The sequence below is a fragment of the Crotalus tigris genome, unplaced genomic scaffold, assembly GCF_016545835.1.
Source record: "Crotalus tigris isolate CLP2741 ecotype Arizona unplaced genomic scaffold, ASM1654583v1 scf7180000019642.961951, whole genome shotgun sequence".
In the NCBI taxonomy this organism is placed as follows: Eukaryota; Metazoa; Chordata; class Lepidosauria; order Squamata; family Viperidae; genus Crotalus; species Crotalus tigris.
The window spans coordinates 847,572-866,491 of NW_024097636.1; the positions used below are offsets into that span (position 1 = coordinate 847,572).

The 18,920-nt window shown below is 40.6% G+C and overlaps 1 protein-coding gene and 1 long non-coding RNA gene across 3 annotated transcripts in view; one reads left to right on the forward strand and one right to left on the reverse strand.

Moving 5' to 3' along the window:
- The first annotated feature begins 1,618 nt into the window (after positions 1-1,618).
- Positions 1,619-17,225, forward strand: LOC120317396 (corticotropin releasing hormone binding protein). 2 transcript variants are annotated; one of them, XM_039363981.1, is made up of 7 exons: positions 1,619-2,009; positions 2,216-2,312; positions 6,714-6,871; positions 10,058-10,268; positions 11,634-11,782; positions 14,466-14,583; positions 16,479-17,225. In XM_039363981.1, exons 1-7 carry the CDS (start codon positions 1,932-1,934, stop codon positions 16,625-16,627), a joined length of 960 nt encoding a protein of 319 aa, XP_039219915.1. In that variant the 5' UTR covers positions 1,619-1,931; the 3' UTR covers positions 16,628-17,225. The 2 variants fall into 2 exon arrangements, with proteins under 2 accessions (XP_039219915.1, XP_039219916.1); XM_039363982.1 differs by lacking the exons at positions 1,619-2,009; positions 2,216-2,312 and adding an exon at positions 2,386-2,538.
- The window catches only part of LOC120317398, a 34,781-nt gene continuing 26,074 nt past the window's right edge, over positions 10,214-18,920 (reverse strand). Inside the window, exon 3 of the long non-coding RNA XR_005559227.1 lies at positions 10,214-10,336. This is a non-coding gene — a long non-coding RNA (uncharacterized LOC120317398). The remainder of the gene's footprint in view (positions 10,337-18,920) is intronic.

Consider the following 18,920-nt stretch of genomic DNA (forward strand, 5'->3'; position numbering starts at 1 on the left):
ATTCAGCACACACCAGCATTTACGATAAGAGTAGCACTATAATAATAAAGCAATGTATAAAAGTATATTCTTCTCACAAATTGCTTTTTGCTTGTAGTGATAGAAGACCAGATGGTGCCTTAACCAATTTAGCAATTTTAGATTCAGCTGTAACTCTGCTGCTGAATGTGCACCTCTAAGAATAAATTCCAATCAAAGGCTGTGTGTGTGTGTGCACACCTGCATGCATACTTGCGTGCATGTATGTGTGATATATGTGTATTTAATAGGTTGTTAGTTATAAAGAAAGTGCTGTTGCAGTGACAAAATGACAAAAAGTCATTTCCACCTGACATCTGGATCTTAAGATGAAATTGCTTTACTTTGTATAGAATCCTATGCTTAAAATATTAAAGCAATAACATAATGTAATAAATCAGATTGAGTAATATTGCTTAAATGTTTTACTTAAATATTTTCTGTAGGTTTCAGCTTGTCAAGAAATATTCAGTTACTTAGCAAAATAGAAGTTTAATAGTTAAACAGATTAGACAAAGGGCAAGAGGTTGCTTGTAGTATACACTAAGCCACAAAATTTCATCTCTATCTTAAGTAACTACAGTGACAAATAATGCCCATATGAACTGGCATGAGACTGTGTTGAATTCAAGCATCCCTTGGCCAGATCATGCGCAAGAGAGCAATGTTTTCAGGACATTCCTTGAATTTATTAAAAGGATTTGGGATCACCTTCAGCCAGGAAGCTCTAAGCTGGCTGGGGTTTAGCTCTGGTCTAACAAGGATGCTTTCTTGACCTTCCCCTTGACCACCACTTTCTGGCTCTTTTGCTGACATTGTTCAGTTCTGCTGGCAAAGCTTTCCAGCAGATTAAGTCAGTTGTCAGGAATTGCTTGTAAATCAGCAGAACATCTCAGTTGGAAGAAATGAGGTGGGTCTACTTTTAATCTGTATTGAGTAAACAGGATGGCCTTAAAAGACAGAGGGAAGATCTTCTACTGAGAAATAAAGCTTGAGCCCAGATCAAAAAAGTGGTTTATGAAAACACTTCAGACAGCCTTCCTTCCCATATTCTCATAACAGGAGAAAGGGAAACACAGTCAGACTGGCAAGATTCTATTACTTTAGCTATTCTAATAGAAATAACTTTTAAAAAATAGAGAACGGAAAGACTTGAAGTCTTGTCTCTCTGATAGACCAGTCAGTCCACTTTTTAAAAAGCCCAATAATAAAAAATATCCCTGTCCCTGAAATGGGAGGGGGGGCACAGTCTTGTCAGGGTTGAGCCAGTCTTTCCATCCCATCCAAACACTTTCAGGCCACTGAGCCATATGAATGAATGAATGAATGAGTAAATTTCCCTTCTCACTCTAAAATCTGTACCTCTGACAATTTCCTTTAGGAAAACAGGATTTAATCTGAACAAAAGCGCTCCCCCAGATCTGATTTCTGTTTTTTTATCCTGGCTCAGAACGTGCTAGGAGTTCACTTGGAACAGAAGCACAGAACAGTTTTGAACACTGAACTCTGCCTTCCTTTCTCCCCTCCACCTCCGGGGAAAAAAAGGACCCAATATTATAATTAGCCGTTGGTTGGGGGGGAGGGGGCTTTCTTCCAAAAGGGCGAATTGCAAAAGGGGCAAAGAACTTTCGAGTGGGGATGGGGGCTTTGAGCCTTGAGTGGACCGCGCCAGCAGCGGGGCACGAGCGCAGCTGCGGATTTGGGGGCCCCGTCATCACTGCGCACTCCTCGCCTCCCTGGCAGAGATCCAGTAACCATGGGTTACCCTCTCGGGGGACCCGCTGCCTCCCCTTCGCCAAAGCTCTATAAAAGGGACCCGTCCGGGAAAGTCTGCGAAGAGGCAACTCCAGAGAAGACGCCGCTCCCGCCGCTGCTACCCGTCTCCGCACGCCGCGGCGCAAAGGCTGTCGAACATGGCTGTCGGATTCCGGCGCTGCCAGCTCGCCCTGCTCTTCTGGGCCGCCCTCGGAGGGGAGAGTAGGTTCTTGGAGGTGAGCGAAGAGCGGGCGTCCGGCTGCCCCCCCTCCCCGTTCTCCGCCCGGCCCCCTTCCACCCTCGGGGTGGCCGCTGTACTCTTGGCGCAACCGGGGAGGGGGGGAAGGTTGCGCCAAGAGCCTTTAAATGCGAGAGCCCCGCGGAGCCGCCGGCTGGCCCCTTCTGCGCCCCCTCGGAGCTCTCTTGTCTTTTGTGTCTCCAGGGGAGGGAGGGCGCCTTTGCGGACGGGCCGGCCCTGCTGTTCAACCCGGAGCTCAAAAGGCAACTCTCCGGCGAGCAGATCTACCGTCGGGTGCTGCGTGAGTTTCTTCCGGAGGCGGGCGGCGTGGCGAAGTTGCGGGCGAGCTTGGGCGGAGGGAAGGAAGTTGAGGGCTTCGCGGAAGGGGTGGAAGGGAAGAAGCCGGTCGGGATGGCGTCCCCGGTAGAGGTTCGAGGGTGGTGGGAACTGCCATTCTCTCACCGGCGGGGAAGCTGTTAGGTCAGAAGGCGCTGCTGTTACGATCTCCGCCCGCCGCGACCTAAAAGGTTAGACTTGAGCTCAAGTGACCTCGATCCCAATCCTAGAATGAAGACGGGAGCCGGTGTGTTGCCTCAGAGGTTACTGGGTGGGGTGAAACTTAGGCAGGGACGGCTTCTCGCACGTGAGAAACGACGAGAAATCGTCTCGGAGCCCCTTCTAAACGCCCGTTTTGCTAAGAGTGGACATTAAACAAGCTGTGGAGCGTGTGCGCGAAGGGCTTTCCTCCAGAGATCAGCTGGAGCGGAAAACTTTCTGAGAGCCACCAAGGGTTCGCCTTCTATGGCATTTTACCTCCTGTACTGTATCTCTGTTGCTAACGCCGCCTGGAAAGGGGGAACAGAACTTCCTTTTCGTGGGGTATCATGAATATTACCAAAATAAGTTTTGAATTAGTGATCTTAGAGCAGGGGTTCTCAACCTTGGCAACTTTAAGACTTGTGGACTTCAACTCCCAGAATTCCTCAGCCAGCAAAGCTGGCTGAGGAATTCTGGGAGTTGAAGTCCACAAGTCTTAAAGTTGCCAAGGTTGAGAACCCCTGTCTTAGAGGCAGATAATAATGTGGCATCTCTGCTCTTGAAACTGCCAGCCCCCCCAAAAAAAAAAGTTTATGGTGGGTTTATTTAGCTGGCTGGATGGGGGGAATAGCAGAGGATGCTTGTGACCGAGGGAGTAGTCGAAACTTCTCCAGTCTGATGTCTTTTGGACAATCCAGGCCACTGGTTGTACTTGGAGAACGTTGATAGCGTCTGAAGCTAGACGAGAGAAAATAACTTTATGAGGTTTTCAGCGGGGGTTTCCACCAGTGGAGGAAGATGCAACAGAAGAGATATGATAGGAGAAAACGTTGGGGTGGGATATGGATAGTGGTAGCAGTGCTGTACTGGTTGCCTAAGGGAAGGAAAAGAATAGCCCTGCATAACTTTAGGTTGTCTCACTTGTGCACTGACAATAGTTCCAACTTCCCAAGTTATCAGTTGGCTCTTTGGAGGTGAAAGGAGATAACTTTAAATATGTTTTCACGTGTGATCTCCTTCCTCATGACTAAATACATACCAGTGTTGAACCTGTATACTGGGGCAGATTCCAAAGCTTGCTCCTGACCGTGTGTTCAAATTATGCCAGAGAGACTCCCTCTTGGGAGCAAAATTCCAAGCCATCTTTGCCCAGATGCCCTCTGCAAGTATGGGATTTCAATCTCCCAAATGTCTGCACCACTAAGCTGCAAGGCTCTAAGATGCCAGGGAAGGATGCCAGAAGCCATGCTTTTCAGGGAGGATTGGGGCAAGGACCTGAGAGGATCTCCTTGTCCTATGCTAAGAAGGAAATGGCAGTGAAGCATGAAGCCTATTTCCATTCCTGGCTCAATATCTTTGTTTAGCAGTGCAACAAGAAGGGAAGCAGTTGGCACAAGGGGAAAAAATACAGAAAACATGAGATTCAGAATAAGATGAGTTGCGAGAGAAAAATACTGCAGAAATGCAGTGAAAAGTTTCACTGGCTATCAAAATTAAGACAGAGAAAGCTACCTTATGCCATGTAGCCAAACACAGTTCACTCTCATGGGTGTTGGTTATTCTCCAAAGGCTCTCATCTCTGTTGACATCCCCTGTTTCTTTACAATACTTCTGTTTCATCCTTTTAACTGGCATCTCAGAGATTGAACAGAGACACTACACATAGTACTAAATCACAATGCAGTTTGTGTGATGTTGGCTTGGTGTACTATATGAATAGTAGTTTGTATATCACATTTTATGGCTTAGCACATTGCCTAAACCCAGCCAATTGAGGAGTGTAGTAGTTATGATTAAACAAACCATGACTTACCATAATGTATGAATCCACTCTATCACTGATACATGGTACTTTTCCCATGTCTGTTTTTCATGAATAACAGAACGCAGACTTTAAAATCTTCTGGAAAGGTGGGGGGAAAAGGAAGTATACAGCTTGCCTGCTGTTGCATGAGTGTAATATTACCTATTTCAGGGCTTTCTCTACTGGCACCTTCCATGGCACAAAAAACACAGGAGCAATTTTTGCATTCTGATGTGTTTTCACAGCGTTGCCTTCATCCCATTCCCAGCCCACAAGTGAGATAAGCTTAAGTCATCTTATCTGCTTCATGTTGAAGTAATCTTTTTTTTTCCTTTTGCCTATCCTGTCCAGGGTTGGAAAATCCAATTATTCTGGATTTTCTGGCTGGATGTCAGATACTTGCAGTGATTTGAAATAGAGGTAAAGGAGATAGGAAAGGATTCAGCAGTGGAGATAGCATTGGAGCATTATATGCAGGAACTTTTCTTACATTTTTCTGGCAAAAGCAGCCTTGCACTGCAAGCTCTACCCCATTAGTATGTGGATGTGATATACTGTAATAATGCATGTACAAAAAGGGATGGAGTTTGTAGTGCATGGCTGATTTCATCCTTGTCCTCACTTGAATGCTACAAGTATGAATGGGAAGTATTTGTGTCTTCTACTTTCTATATTATTGTTTATTTTAATAAGAGCAAAATGGGAATGTAAGGAAAAGAAACTTCCTATTTTTTCCATGAAGAAGAAAAAATCTCATATGACTTTAAGCTATGTTTTCTTGCTGGCCTTCTCCATTTATACAGGGAAATAAGTGTAGAATTATTTTTGGAAAATTTATCCAGAATAGCTCACCAAGCACTCTCAAAAATGCTGTATAAATGCTATGCCAATGTGCACATTGTGTAGATACATTTATAATTGTACATCCTTTTGTGAAGAATTTGGAAGACCCAGACTTGATGGCACACAATCATTCAATCAGTCATTTCCAAGATGTAAATTCAAGATCCCCCCCCCCAGTTCTCATCTGAGCCAGGAGCCTGTGAGCTTGGGGATTTGTAGTTCCAGAATTGAGAAGAACCACTTGATCTTGAATGATAGTCAAAGGCTGACATCAGTTGCAACTTTTGGTAATCAACGCCTTTAGCCCCCAATTGTCATTTTAAGAGTCTGAGTATTTAAGCTCAGAGCTGTAGAATTTGGATTTTCTTGCTTTTCTATCCTGCTTTTTGGTAGCATCAGGCTCAAAGTAAGAAAAACCCCAAAGCTTTTGCATATTCTTTTATGTCATTTTAATTAATCCTAATAAAGGCATAATACAACTGTGGAACGTAGACTTCTGTTTCCTGATAATGGGCAGGAAATATGGATGAATGTGTCTCCTTGACTCTCTCCACATGAACTTTCAACCCCCTATGGAGAAGGAGGGAAGGGAAAGGTTTTGTCTGATGAGTTTTTAAAATGAGAGTTAAAAACTGGGAAGAAGGCTTAGGAAATTTTGAATCTGGAGTCCTAATGACTGGGGTGAAAGTAGGAGGCTGAGATTTGCAAAAGTAGTGATTGGGAGAGTACTATGGTTCTGCATATGTTCTCCATTTGTTTCTGCATTTGGAGAGTGTTTCTTTTAAGGCTTACGATGCAGTTTTGTATGTTTATTGCATCCAAATGGCAGAAGTTGATTTCACCAGTTTGGGGGCATAATTAAGCAAACTGGGAGCTACCTAACCTGAGCAAAAAGTCTGGATGTAACTTCCAAGATTTCTTTCTGGACTCTTCTATAGCTCTGTGTGCCAGGGATTGAATGTATAATCTTCTTAAAAACTAAACAGCATACTGAGAATGATGGCCTTTCCCTAAAAGGGGCATTCGCATATAATTAGCACGTTTGTGAGTTACATTTATCTTGTTTTTAGTAATGCATGTAAAAGTGCCTTGACCTAGGAATTACTTAGCTGCTGGCTTCTCTTTTATAATATGAGCCTAAAATTATTATGTTAATCATTTTTATATTGTGTGATTTTGGAAGATTACATGCAGTGGTGGGATTCAGCCGGTTCGCACCACTTTGGCAGAACCGGTAGCTAATTTTTTGTTGCCCAGGCCCCGAATGGACTTCCGGAAGTGGTATCCACACAGAGAACTGGTTGTTCACATATTTGAATCCCACCACTGATTACATGGTATTTTTTAAGATTATTAAAAGCTGGGATTCTTTCAATAATGTCAAATACGTAATTGTCTTTCATTTTGTATGCACATAGCTTCTCTCTTCAATATTCCCTGCCCTTGAATCTAACATGGGGAAAAAGAGGTTCCTCCCCTAAGAAAAAGGAATTGACTTGCATCTATTCTCATCTGCAGGATGTCTTGACATGCTAAGTATAGAAGGGCAGTTCACCTTCACCACAGACCAACCCCAGATGCATTGTGCCACATTCTTCATAGGAGAACCAGAGGAGTTCATCAGCATAGATTTTGATTTTGTCAACATTGACTGTCAAGCTGGAGACTTCTTGAAGGTATGAGGTTGTCCGCAGACTGAAAGTTGCTATATCAGACAAAGGTGAAGGAATTCACACCACAAGTTAACTTTTCTTTTATAAAAAAAAAACCAGGATATAGTTGGCACTAGTAAAGTCAAAAAATCAAAATAGAAGGTAACGATTCAGACGTTCGCTTTTGAGGTTTCCAAACATGGTGGGTGGAATGAGGTTGGCTTTGGGTCCAAAATCCCTCCTCTACAGTCTGCGTCTGGTAGCCTTGCTACTTAGTATCATAAATTTTATTTTATTTTTTTATTCATTTCAGTTACATCTTGTTTTCAAGGATACCCACACTTTCCCCTTTTTTCATTTTCTTCTAGCAGCAAGCTTGCCAGTTAGACTAGCAGTTGTGGCTGGGTAAAAAATTAGACTCATCAGTTGTAGCTCAACCCTCAACCATTATACCACAATGTCTTTCATAAGTTTGAGATTCAGAAGGGAATATTTTACTTTTAATAATTAAATTAAGTATTTAAATATTTTTAGGTTGCTAACAAAGAATAAAGAAAGAACTGGGATAGCTATTTTGAGATTCTTAACTCTCTTCAGCCAGACTTACTCTTCTGAGATTCGAACCTGGGCTATATGCATGTTAGGCAGTTGTATTAACCTCTAGGCCACAAGCTCTTTCTCACTTTGTCAGCTGTATCATACATATTTAAGTATGTAGAGATAAAATATTAACAAAACATTATTAGAATTTCTGCAGCCAATAAACATAGAAATAAAGAAGGAAGCTGATAGCCCACAGAAGATATGGTTATGGGAAAGATACCATACATTTATCATAATACTTTATACATTGGCCAGAGTTTAAAGTATTGCAAGAAACTTTGTTCTGTTGCTACAATAGATGGAGAGAACTTGCTATCCTTTGGGTGTTGTTACCTTAGCATATTATCTGGAGAAATAATTGCATTTTCTAGGATAAAATGCAGCATAGGAAACCATCACCTCTTTACCCAAAACATAACCCTGAAGTGAAGTCCAACCTGTAGATCAGTGGTTCTCAACCTGTGGGTCGGGACCCCATTTGGGGTCGAACAACCATTTCATGGGGGTCGCCAAACAATGCAGTCCGCCATTTTTTTCCCCTTTTCCTTAGCTGTGCTACTCCCTTTTATTCTATTGGCTTTTGAAAGCCAATAGAATAGACTCTCTTGAATAGAGTCTAATTCTATTGGCTTTCAAAAGCCAATAGGAATTGTCCAGGCTGTCTCTGCCCTGCTGAGCCCGCCAAAAGTCCCATTCTGCAAACGGTGCTGCACCAGTTGAGTAGTCCTCGACTTACGACCGGTTGAGTAGTCCTCGACTTACGACCGGTTGGGGGTCGCGGCATTAAAAAGGTTGAGAACCACTGCTGTAGATCATGTGAGGCCCCAAACCCAAGAATGGCACATGAGTCTTCCAAGCTGAGTTCTTTATTGGTTCCACCTATAGACAGAATCTTGCCAAACTGAGGCTCTCTACTATCTACATTTACCAAATACTCTGAAAACTACTAGGGAGGGGCTTCACCCTCTTTCTTTCACACAAAATATCTGGACTGGGTTGTCTCTTATTCCTGTGTAATGCATCCCTTCCCACCTGGGGATCCCTTCTACTATATTCCATCACAGATAACCACTATACACCATGCATTTGTGGCTTGAAAAATCAAGTGTCTGCCTTGTCTTTAAATGGAATTTATTAGCAATTCCTAAGAGAATATAATTAACACTAAGGTCAAAACATTTGTTTCTTTGACTTCATGTAATATGAACATTTTAATTTCCTTGGATCTGGAACATGAAGGATCTCACATGTTTATTTGAAGAACAAAGGAATGATTAGAACAAAAAGCAGTCATTTTTATTCACCTTTAAAAACATTAAGTATAAAATTACCACTCTGCAAAGCCAAATTATAGTTGCATAGTTTTTATCTCCAAGAATACCACTAGATTTCACATGGGCCCTGGGGAAATTGAAAGAAAACATGATAGATGGCCATAGCCCAAAGTTTTGCTTCTCTACCTGGGTGCCAGAAATCAGAATTAAATTGGTCAGTGAAAGATTGTCCGGAAGGTGTAAGGGTGATAGCTGGTATTTTCACCACATTCCTTTTTGGTAGTCATTTTGTGAGAATGCCTAAAACATGGTTTCAATATTCCAAAAGTGTTTTCTAGCTCCCAGAGTTTAGGGACCTCAACTGGAGTGTATGCATAGTTGGCTGCTCAGCTCAAGAATGCTTGAAAGGAATGCAGGGTCTCTAGAGCTGGAGTGAGCTACAACTGATGAGTCTAATTTTTTACCCAGCCACAACTGCTAGTCTAACTGGCAAGCTTGCTGCTAGAAGAAAATGAAAAAAGGGGAAAGTGTGGGTATCCTTGAAAACAAGATGTAACTGAAATGAATAAAAAAATAAAATAAAATTTATGATACTAAGTAGCAAGACTACCAGACGCAGACTGTAGAGGAGGGATTTTGGACCCAAAGCCAACCTCATTCCACTCACCATGTTTGGAAACCTCAAAACTGAACGTCTGAATCGTTACCTTCTATTTTGCATGCTGCATATTGATCACTCCACTTCAAGTTTAAACGTCAGGTTTAGAAATGTGTCTTTCATAATTAAGCCCAATTATTAAAACATCTGAAGTAGAAAATACAGAGAATGTCAGAGTAATTATTATTGGTGCATGAAGTGATGACTTATAATAGATGTTAACGCCAAGTCATGTGTGCAGCAGTTTGGTGAAATTCTTGAATTGGCATGAGATATAAGAGAGGTCCAAGCCTACAAAACATTCTTTCTAGAATAAAAAGAGTCAGTCTCTTTTTACTTCATTAGCTAGTATTATACTCACTAAAAGGAATAATCTGAGAATGAGAACATGCATGTTCTTATCCACATTTAATGAAATCCCAATAATGAGATGCCAATAATACCAGTAATATGAACAATAACAATCAGTCCAATTATGAACAATATGTTTGGATTTAAAACTTAATATGAAACATGATGAACAAAGAATTTACTTTAATAGACAAATTGTCTTGGTTTTGGAGATAGAAGAATATCTTCAGTCTGGAAATTGCAGTTTCAGTAAATATGGAAAGATCAAGATGAGGAAACCTGATATAAATCTGAATTCTCTTCTGTACTCCTACATCCCTCTAGGTTTTTGATGGCTGGATTCTGAAGGGTGAGAAGTTTCCTAGCTCTTTGGATCATCCTCTCCCCACCTCTGAAAGGTATAGAGATTTATGTGAAGCTGGAGCTAGCCTGACCACCATCAGGTCATCTCAGAATGTTGCCATGATCTTCTTCAGGATTCAGGATGCAGGGAGTGGATTCACATTAACAATAAAGAAGCAGCCTAATCTTTTCCGTAAGCTTGTTTTTGTTTTATCTTCTGAAATGGCTGTGATTTCTTAGAAGAACAATAGTGTAGTCAAGCTGTGATAAAATAAAGAGGAATAGTATAGGTACTGATGCAGCAAAGGTTCAATCAGCTTGACTATGTTTTCTTGCCCACAATAGAGGCATGCTTCTCTAAACTTTTTCTGACTTCCTAGTCTACTCTACCAGCCTTGAAATTTTCTGGCAGTCTCTCATTCAAACACTATCCAGGTTTACCCCTCTGTTTTTTTATTTTCATTTTTAAGAACAACCATAATTGGCTAAGTCAGTGGCTCTCAATCTTTGGTCTGCGGAGCCCTGGGGGAGGGTCTGTGATGTCATCACAAGGGGTCTATGAAGGTTTGAAGAAATGTTATGATTTAAATAATGAATTAAGTCTTGGGGGTCTGTGACCATGATCCATGGCCACAAAAGATATTTAAAGAGGGTCCATAGTTGAGAAAAGGTTGAGAACCACTGGGCTAGGTGCTGCAACTTAACTGGGCAAAGGTACTGATTGCTGGGCCATGATCAAATAACAATGGAGGGCCCTTATTCTGGCTCTTTAGGCATGATTTGGCATAAGCATTTAGAAATCATTGAAGTCATTAAAAAAGTAGAACTGTTCCCTGAAGGTACAATAAGAGCATGCAAAGAGAAACTAAAGAGAATTTGGTTGAGTTGGGCAGCTATAAAATTTGAATGAATGAATGAATATTAATGACCACAAATGATTTAACAAAAGCAGCAACAAAATGATTTCCCTCTGTCCTTCCTAAAATTAGACTAAAATGAGGAAAGCTTAAAGTAAGTACACTTGCAAGATTCTCTTATATAGCCACTTTCAATAAAAGTAGCTTTAGCCTTTATAGGGGGTTGATTTTTGAGTCTGGTTTTCATCATGGGGTTGAGTGTGCCTTTATAAGATGCATTTATATGGCATAAAAAGGTTGGCAAATTGACTGACTTTTTTTTTTAAAAAAACCTTTCTCCTATTCTGCCAATGTGGGAACCATTTAGGTCTGATGCTGAGAACACTTAGGTACGAACACTGGAAACTATTTGCCACTATGGATTTTTTCCCCCTACTAGATGACATAGCATCTTCAGTGTTACTTCAGTAAAACAGGCCAATAAGCAATGGTTATTTTCTGTTGCTTCCAGTATTATATTTGCAACCCTAAATTGAAAAACTCATGCCTGATTTTTGAATGGGAGACACTGTTGGAAGACCTCAGCCCAGCTGATTAGCATCTTATCTGTGTTAGTGCCAAGACCTCAGATAAAAAGTCTGCATTCCTTTTTAGTGAACAAATTGTGACTCAGTAATTCTGTATCTTCCCCTGTACTAAAGCTTGCAATATCATCTCCCAGACTCCTAGTGGAAGGTTTACAATGATTGTTCCTCATCAGCATCGGAACTGCAGTTTTTCCATTATCTATCCAACATTGATAAAAATATCTGATCTTAGCCTGGGGCATCTGAAGGGCTTTCACTTGAAGGTGAGTTGTCAGTTTCTTCCTTATACATCTGCTACATGGTTACACAATTCAGCAAATGTGCTGCTAGTCTTTGTGGCCACATCTGGTCTTTTTTTCTATTTGTTCCTTGCCTCTTTATTTTTATGCCAGAACCATTTGTCTGATACTAACTCTGGAAGGCAGTACCCATCTGTGGATTTTGAACATTCCATCCTCCTGTTCAGCACAGGTCAAAAAGAAGGACAAAATGTTTTCTGAGACACAGGCATTTTCTGAACTATATTCTTGCATATGAGGAGATCTCCTAGTTCAGGGGTAGGCAACCTTGGCTCTTTTATGACTCGTGGACTTCAACTCCCAGAATTCCTGAGCCAGCCATGGACAAACCCATAAAGTGGTTATTTGGTTTTGACTTAGCATGATGTTTAAGTAATTATTACTTATTCATGTTAGGTAAAAAATTCAATGGGACAAGGACAGCCATTGTTCATTACATCCTGGCTCCCAAAGCTTCTATCATTCGTGAACTCTACATTTAGAATAGAGTCATCCCTCTGGGAAGCAAAACCTTTTTAAAAAGAGAAATCTTAAAAAGCTTCTTGAATTTTTATGCCCTTATGTGATATTTCATTTAACACTCATTTGCATGATGTTTATCGAAACTAGCAGATTCTTTTATTTCCTTTTGTGTGAGTTGATTTTTGCTAGGATCTCTGGGAGTGCAGGGAATCTGAATGACAATCTTTGCGCTATCTCCTTGCTTGTAACAGCAATGGCAAACTTTTTGGGCTTAGTTTGTCAAAAATTCAGAAAATGCTGAACTGAACTTTGCTAGCCTGTCACCCCCACCCCAGACAAAACAGAAACAATTCATAACAAAGAGTCACTTTGGATAGTGAAATGGGAGGCATACCTGTGTTTCCCCGAAAGTAAGACCCAGTCTTATATTATTTTTGCCTCCAAAAGAGGCATTACGTCTTATTTTCGGGTGGTGTCTTATATTTTTTGTGACATCTGCCTTGCCTCGTGGCAGCGGCACCAACAGCCCCATCCAGCAGGAGCCCACATGGCTGCTGGCCCACTTCTGCTGTGACCTCCCGCAGCAGGAGGCAGTGCGGCACATTGCTCCTCTGCCACCACAATGACACAAGGCAGGTGGCGGAGGGGTGAAGCTGTCCCATTTACCCCACACCCGCTTCCTTCAGGCGCCTCCCAGCCAGGCCATTCCTTGCTCCCTTTCACTCCCCTCCTGAGCCGGACTGCCATGCTACCCTAAGGTGGATGGGCGGGGAGGCCTGGTCCCCCTCCGCCATTTTGGAGCCAGGAGGGAGTGACAGCAAAAGGCTCCACTGCTGCTGTGTGCCGCTGGAGGGGCTTTCTTCACACTCCACCCCACAGATCACCTGTATGGCGGCAGCCGCAGCTTCCTTCTCCTCCGCCAACTCTCCCATGGCTTGCACCATGACTGGGCGGCACAAGCCCCCCCTGCCACCTCTCCACATAGCAACAGTGGATCCTTTTGTCGTCACTTCCCCCTGGCTCCAAAACGGCGGAGGGGGACCAGGCCTACCCCGCCCATCCTCTGTAGGTTAGCATGGCAGTCTGGCTCGAGAGGGGAGTGAAAGGGAGCAAGGAATGGCCTAGCTGGGGGGGACCTGAAGGAAATGGGTGCGGGGCATGTGGGACAGCTCCACCTCCTCCACCTGCCTCTCCTCGTTGTGGCAGCAGCAGTACAATGTGCCATGTGGCCTCCTGCCCCATTGCGGCAACCAGGTGGGACAGAGTGGGTGGGGTCCTAATTAGGGCTTATTTTTGGAGTAGGGCTTATATTAGGCCCACAACCAAAAATTAGGGTAGGTCTTTTTGGGGGGTGGGGTTTATTTTGGGGAAAATACGGTATCAATTTAAGACACATCCTGTACATAATAATTGTTTGGGGTTTTTTTTGATTCTCAGAAAAATCTGAAGCAGCTCCAGATCACACTAAGTCTGGAAACTAAGGAGAATGCTCTTGCATGTCTTTGCAGTCTCTGAAAATAGCGGGAAAGCACACCCTGTTGTTGCTCATTTTTTGGAGGCTCCAGAGGTTGAGCCTTCTTGTGTGACTTCCAGAGGGTCCAAAGGTCACGTGAGAGCATATCACATTCTTGTGCAGCCTCTGAAAATCAAGTGAGAACTTCCTACACTTTTTGGTTGCAGAGGCTGCATAAGAAATGTAGTGTGCTCTCTCATAGCCTCCAGACCCTCTGGAAGTTGCACAAGAGGACTGTGCTCTCACACAGCCTCTGGAGCCTCTAAAAATTGTGTGAGAATGTTCTTGCATGGTTCTTGAATGCTTCAAAGGCCCCTCAAGAGCAGGGCCTTCTCATGCAACTTTCAGAGGGTCCAAAGACTACAATCTCACGTGGCTCTGTGCATGTCAGGAAAAATGACACCGCCTATTACTTGTGTCATGCGTGCCATAGATTTGCTATTGCTGGCTTATAGCAATCTTTATGAGTTCTCAGTATTTTGAAGCTGTGAAGATGAATACAATTCTACCCTGAACTACTTTGAAAGATTGAAAGAGAACTTCATTAATCAAAACTAAAACACACATTATTATTTTGCATAATCTTCTAAATCTCATTTACTAAAATAAACTTGCATTTTAAATTATCTATTTAACATGATTCCATGTCCTTCTGCTTTTCCTTGTACACAGAAAACAACTGCAGGTTGCAGAGGCACTGGAGATTTTATGGAGTTGCTGGGAGGAAATGGGTTAGACCCTTCCAAGATGCTTCCATTGGCTGATCTTTGCCATTCTTTCAGTGGCCCTGGTAATCTCTTGTGCTAATGCTTCTTGTTCAAATATTTTCTCAAAGTAATATAATAGGGCTATCATATCTGTAAAATGTCAGATAACCTTTAGAGGGCAGCAAAAAGGAAGGCTATTCTCTGTTTTCATCTAATAGACATCCAGATTTTGGCACTACAGTATAGACATTATAAATATAAAAAAGATAATTATGTAAACTAATTGCTTGGGATTTTTGAGCTTTCTAGTAAAAAAAGCATGACAAAGTGTATTGAAGAAAAACAGCTTTTCTGCTATTTATCTGCATTCTAATTTATGCCATTGTGGTCTGTTTAATCAAGCTCATGGCTTCAGATGCACTGCAGCTGCAACTGCCAAAAAGTTTTTTTTGCAACAAATCTAGACAACAGTCAGAATGTGGAAGGTCATGCATTTTTTGTGTTAAGGAATGAAGATTTTCCAATAAGGAATGATATTTTTGTACAAATTTCTTTTCATGACAGAGATTAGTACAGGGGACTAGCAATGAGTATTAAAAAAAAAGGTCTTGTAAAAAAGAGTTTTGCTTAGCTGGCGACCAAGCCCTGAGTGGGTATCAATCAGTGTCATCACTGCTATGTGCAGATGGTCTCACAAATACCATACAGCAAAGTGGGAAACTTGAAAACACACAGGCTTTATGTAGCCCCCAAACATCTCTTTTGCTATTCCATGCCTACCCTGTCTAATCACAATTGTCAAAAATTATTTGGTCCCTTCTTGAGTCAGAAAACACGAAATGATTGTAACTTATTAGAAACTAAGACCCACAGACATGCCATCTCCTGCAAACTCTGTCCATTATCCAGAAAAAAAAACAACTTATGTCCATACCCAAGTAATCTGTATAGCCTCATTCTTCTTGTATTATTGCTCCCACCTACCATGGCTCTTAGGGCCTCTTGGCCCTGAAAATCTTCCTTCTCAATCTAGATGCAATTGCACACTATGATGTATGCACCATGAAGACATGGGAAGACCTAGCTCAGCTAAACACCCATACAATAAGATATTTTCCCCTTCTATGCAACTTAGTGAGGCTTAGTCTTTTCTATCTGAGAGTTGTAAATGATGCTGAGTGTAAACTACTATCCTTCAAATGAACAAAAACCTTCACAATCTTTTCACTAACCATCCACTGTCAGTTGCTTCTGCTTTCTACTGCTATTTTTGTAGTTACAATGATTTTTATTTTTCAGGAAATCAAGTACAATATAGCTCATATGAGGAAATATTATTGTGTGCATTCAAATTTGGTTTAATGGGTGTTAATGAAGACAAATTAAACACATTTGATATAAAGATAGTGCCTCTTGAATTAATGCCTCAAGAATTATTCTTTTAATCAGGGATCCTATAAAGAACAGTATATTGTTGTCATGTTATATTATCAGTTAAATTGGTCTTACACTGATCTTCTGAGATCAGATTAGGCCATTTCAGGGTAAAGGCAATCCAGAATAGGAAAAATATTCAACCTTTTTTTTGAAGCCATCAATGAAATCAGCGTGAAGGCATTCTTTGATAGTGATTTAGTATATTAATAAGGTTTTTGCAATCCTCTTTGCAATAATGTACATTTTAATGTGGAAAGAAGATGCCTTGTTAGATATCATATGTCCAGATATTTACTGCAGCATACACACATCTAATCTTCATGCATGATAGTGCATGAAGATGGAAGTTGCTTTTATCCATAGACACAGATCATTTTTTTCTGTATAGGGGCAGTAGGGTATAAAGTAATGATATAGGCATACCTTTTGAAAATTTGTACACGAGTCCTATATATAAAAGTGCAATCCATTAAAGTTGTTTAAGATCTATATATTTTTTAAAGCAATTAAAATAAAATCTAAATTATTTCTCTTTGACTAGCTCAAATGAAGATTGATTGTGACAACACTGTACTGCGGTTAGTCTCAAGTGGAAAGCATATCAATCAAGTAACCTTTGAATACTACCAGTTGGATCAATATGAACAGGAAAAGAACAGCATCAATGAATTGTGTCTTTCAAGCATTTGAAAGATCGGACAAGTCTCTCGTCCTGGAATGTATTAATTTTGAGCAGCTAAATTGGTGAAACACTTCTGCTGTTTAAGCACTTTTCATATAAAATCATTATTTCCATGAACATGATTAGAACAGTATTACTCATAGCATTTGCAATACATTGTCTTTTTCCTGTCTTTAAGAGTATTTAATATATCCAAGACATGCAAATCTCTACAGATTCCAAAAGCTGTCTTTAGGCATACTTGCATCCATTGATTCCAAATGTGATATGTTGTTGCTGCATCAGGGTGCCTCTTTTGAAGGGCCACAAATGTTCAAATACATGCACAATTTTTTTAAAATTAGAGTGTAGGTACGTACTTATTTTAGAACATTGTTAAATTCAAATTGTAGTTTACCCTCTTTAGGTGTCAAATATAAAAAGACTCCCATAGAGAGAAACGACATTTCAATTTTATAAGAGAATACCACAGTGCACAAATTTAATTGCCAGTTAGTTTATTTAAACAAATGTATATTCAGTTTTTAATAAAAATTTATAGCATGAAAAAAAGATTTTGCTTTTTTTGATTTAAACATAATAAATACATTCATAGTATTGACCAAATTTAGTTGTACAGTTTTGTTCCTTGTGACTTTCATCAATTGGATGTCATTGTACTAGAAACAACAATTATACATTTAACTAATAAGTTAATGAGAATGTTAAGTAAATTTATATACAATAAACTTTTAATATCAATTTTAATTGGTAAAATTAGATTGGTGGATCAACATCCATGCATAGGGATTGGAATACATTTCCATTGTATTCATTCATTAAGGTAACTTTTCAGAATTGGACTTATTAATATTCTACCACAATTCGATTCCTAATATTATACCTACTAATATCTTGTAACAAGACTATGACACTTTTATAAAATGTGAGCCTCCCTAAATCTAAAGCCTGACTATTTCAAAAATCCATTCAAAAATCCACATTGAAGCTATACTCCCCGTAGTTGAGTGAAAGATTGGAATATAAATGCTAGATTTTCCAAGAATTAAAAAAAATGGGTGGAATCCAGTGGAAAACCGGGAGGGCTGAACAGAAGAATGTGGCAAATATTCAAGACATGCCTGCATTCTTAATTGGAAAATGAAACATGCAAATGTGGCCTTATTAGAATATTGATGGTGTCAAGTTGCCCCATGGGCTTTCCCAAATTTACTGGGGAAAAAGTGGTGCTATCTGTGGGGAAGACCTTTTAGAATTCTATCCTTGCCGTTCAGTGTGATTATCTCCGGTGCTTTAGCAAGAAATAGATCATGAAACCATCTGGGATGCTTCCCAACTGAACACTCTAGTGCTACCATTCATAAAGTATTGGCTGAATTGTCACACAATCCAATTTTGCTTAATCACAGCTTTGCACATTACATGATCATAACCAAACAAATAACGTGGCTTTTCATGATGTGCTGATAGAATAATTAGTTGCAGTCACATATCACCCCAAGCTCCTAAATCTCATAAATGAAAAAGTACTGTATATGAATGCATCCCGAACCATTGGAATATACCTATACCAGGGTAGGCAACCTTGGCTCTTTTATGACTCGTGGACTTCAACTCCAAGAATTCCTGAGCTGGCTGGTTCAGGAATTCTGGGAGTTGAAGTCCATGAGTCATAAAAGAGCCAAGCTTGCTTACCCCTGAATACAATATGGCAATCAATCAATTTTTATTACGGTCACAGACTAGCAAATATATACTAATAAACAGCTTCTTATGAACCTTTCTTGAGTTCAGGTTCAGAGATTTGTCCAGACTTAACTAGATCTCTCTTTACTTATTTCATTGCATCCTGGCAAAAGGTTTAGTGGTAGTTGTAGAAGTAATAGTTGTACTGTATTAGTAGTAGAAATATGGAGGAGGAGGAGAAGAAACATCTTACAAAAACTGGAAGGAAGCGTTTGGCATGTCAAACTAAAACGGAAGGATGGCAAAAGCAAAAGTGAAGAACCGAGACCAAGAAGACAGGACACAACTGAAGAAGCAAGAGGCAAGGATGGAGACTCAAGTTTTTACAGGACATTATCACAGAGATATCAGTAAGTGGTACTCAAAATTTCAGCTATTTCTATACCAAAGAATATGGGAAATAAACAGAGAACTAGGGATGATAACTCAGGAAAATGAATATAATATAACAGGCATTACTGGCACTTGATGGGATGAGAGTCAGGATTGCCACATAGCACCCAAAGGATATCATTTATTCAAAAAGGACAGACCCAGGAGAAAGTCAAAGAAGTC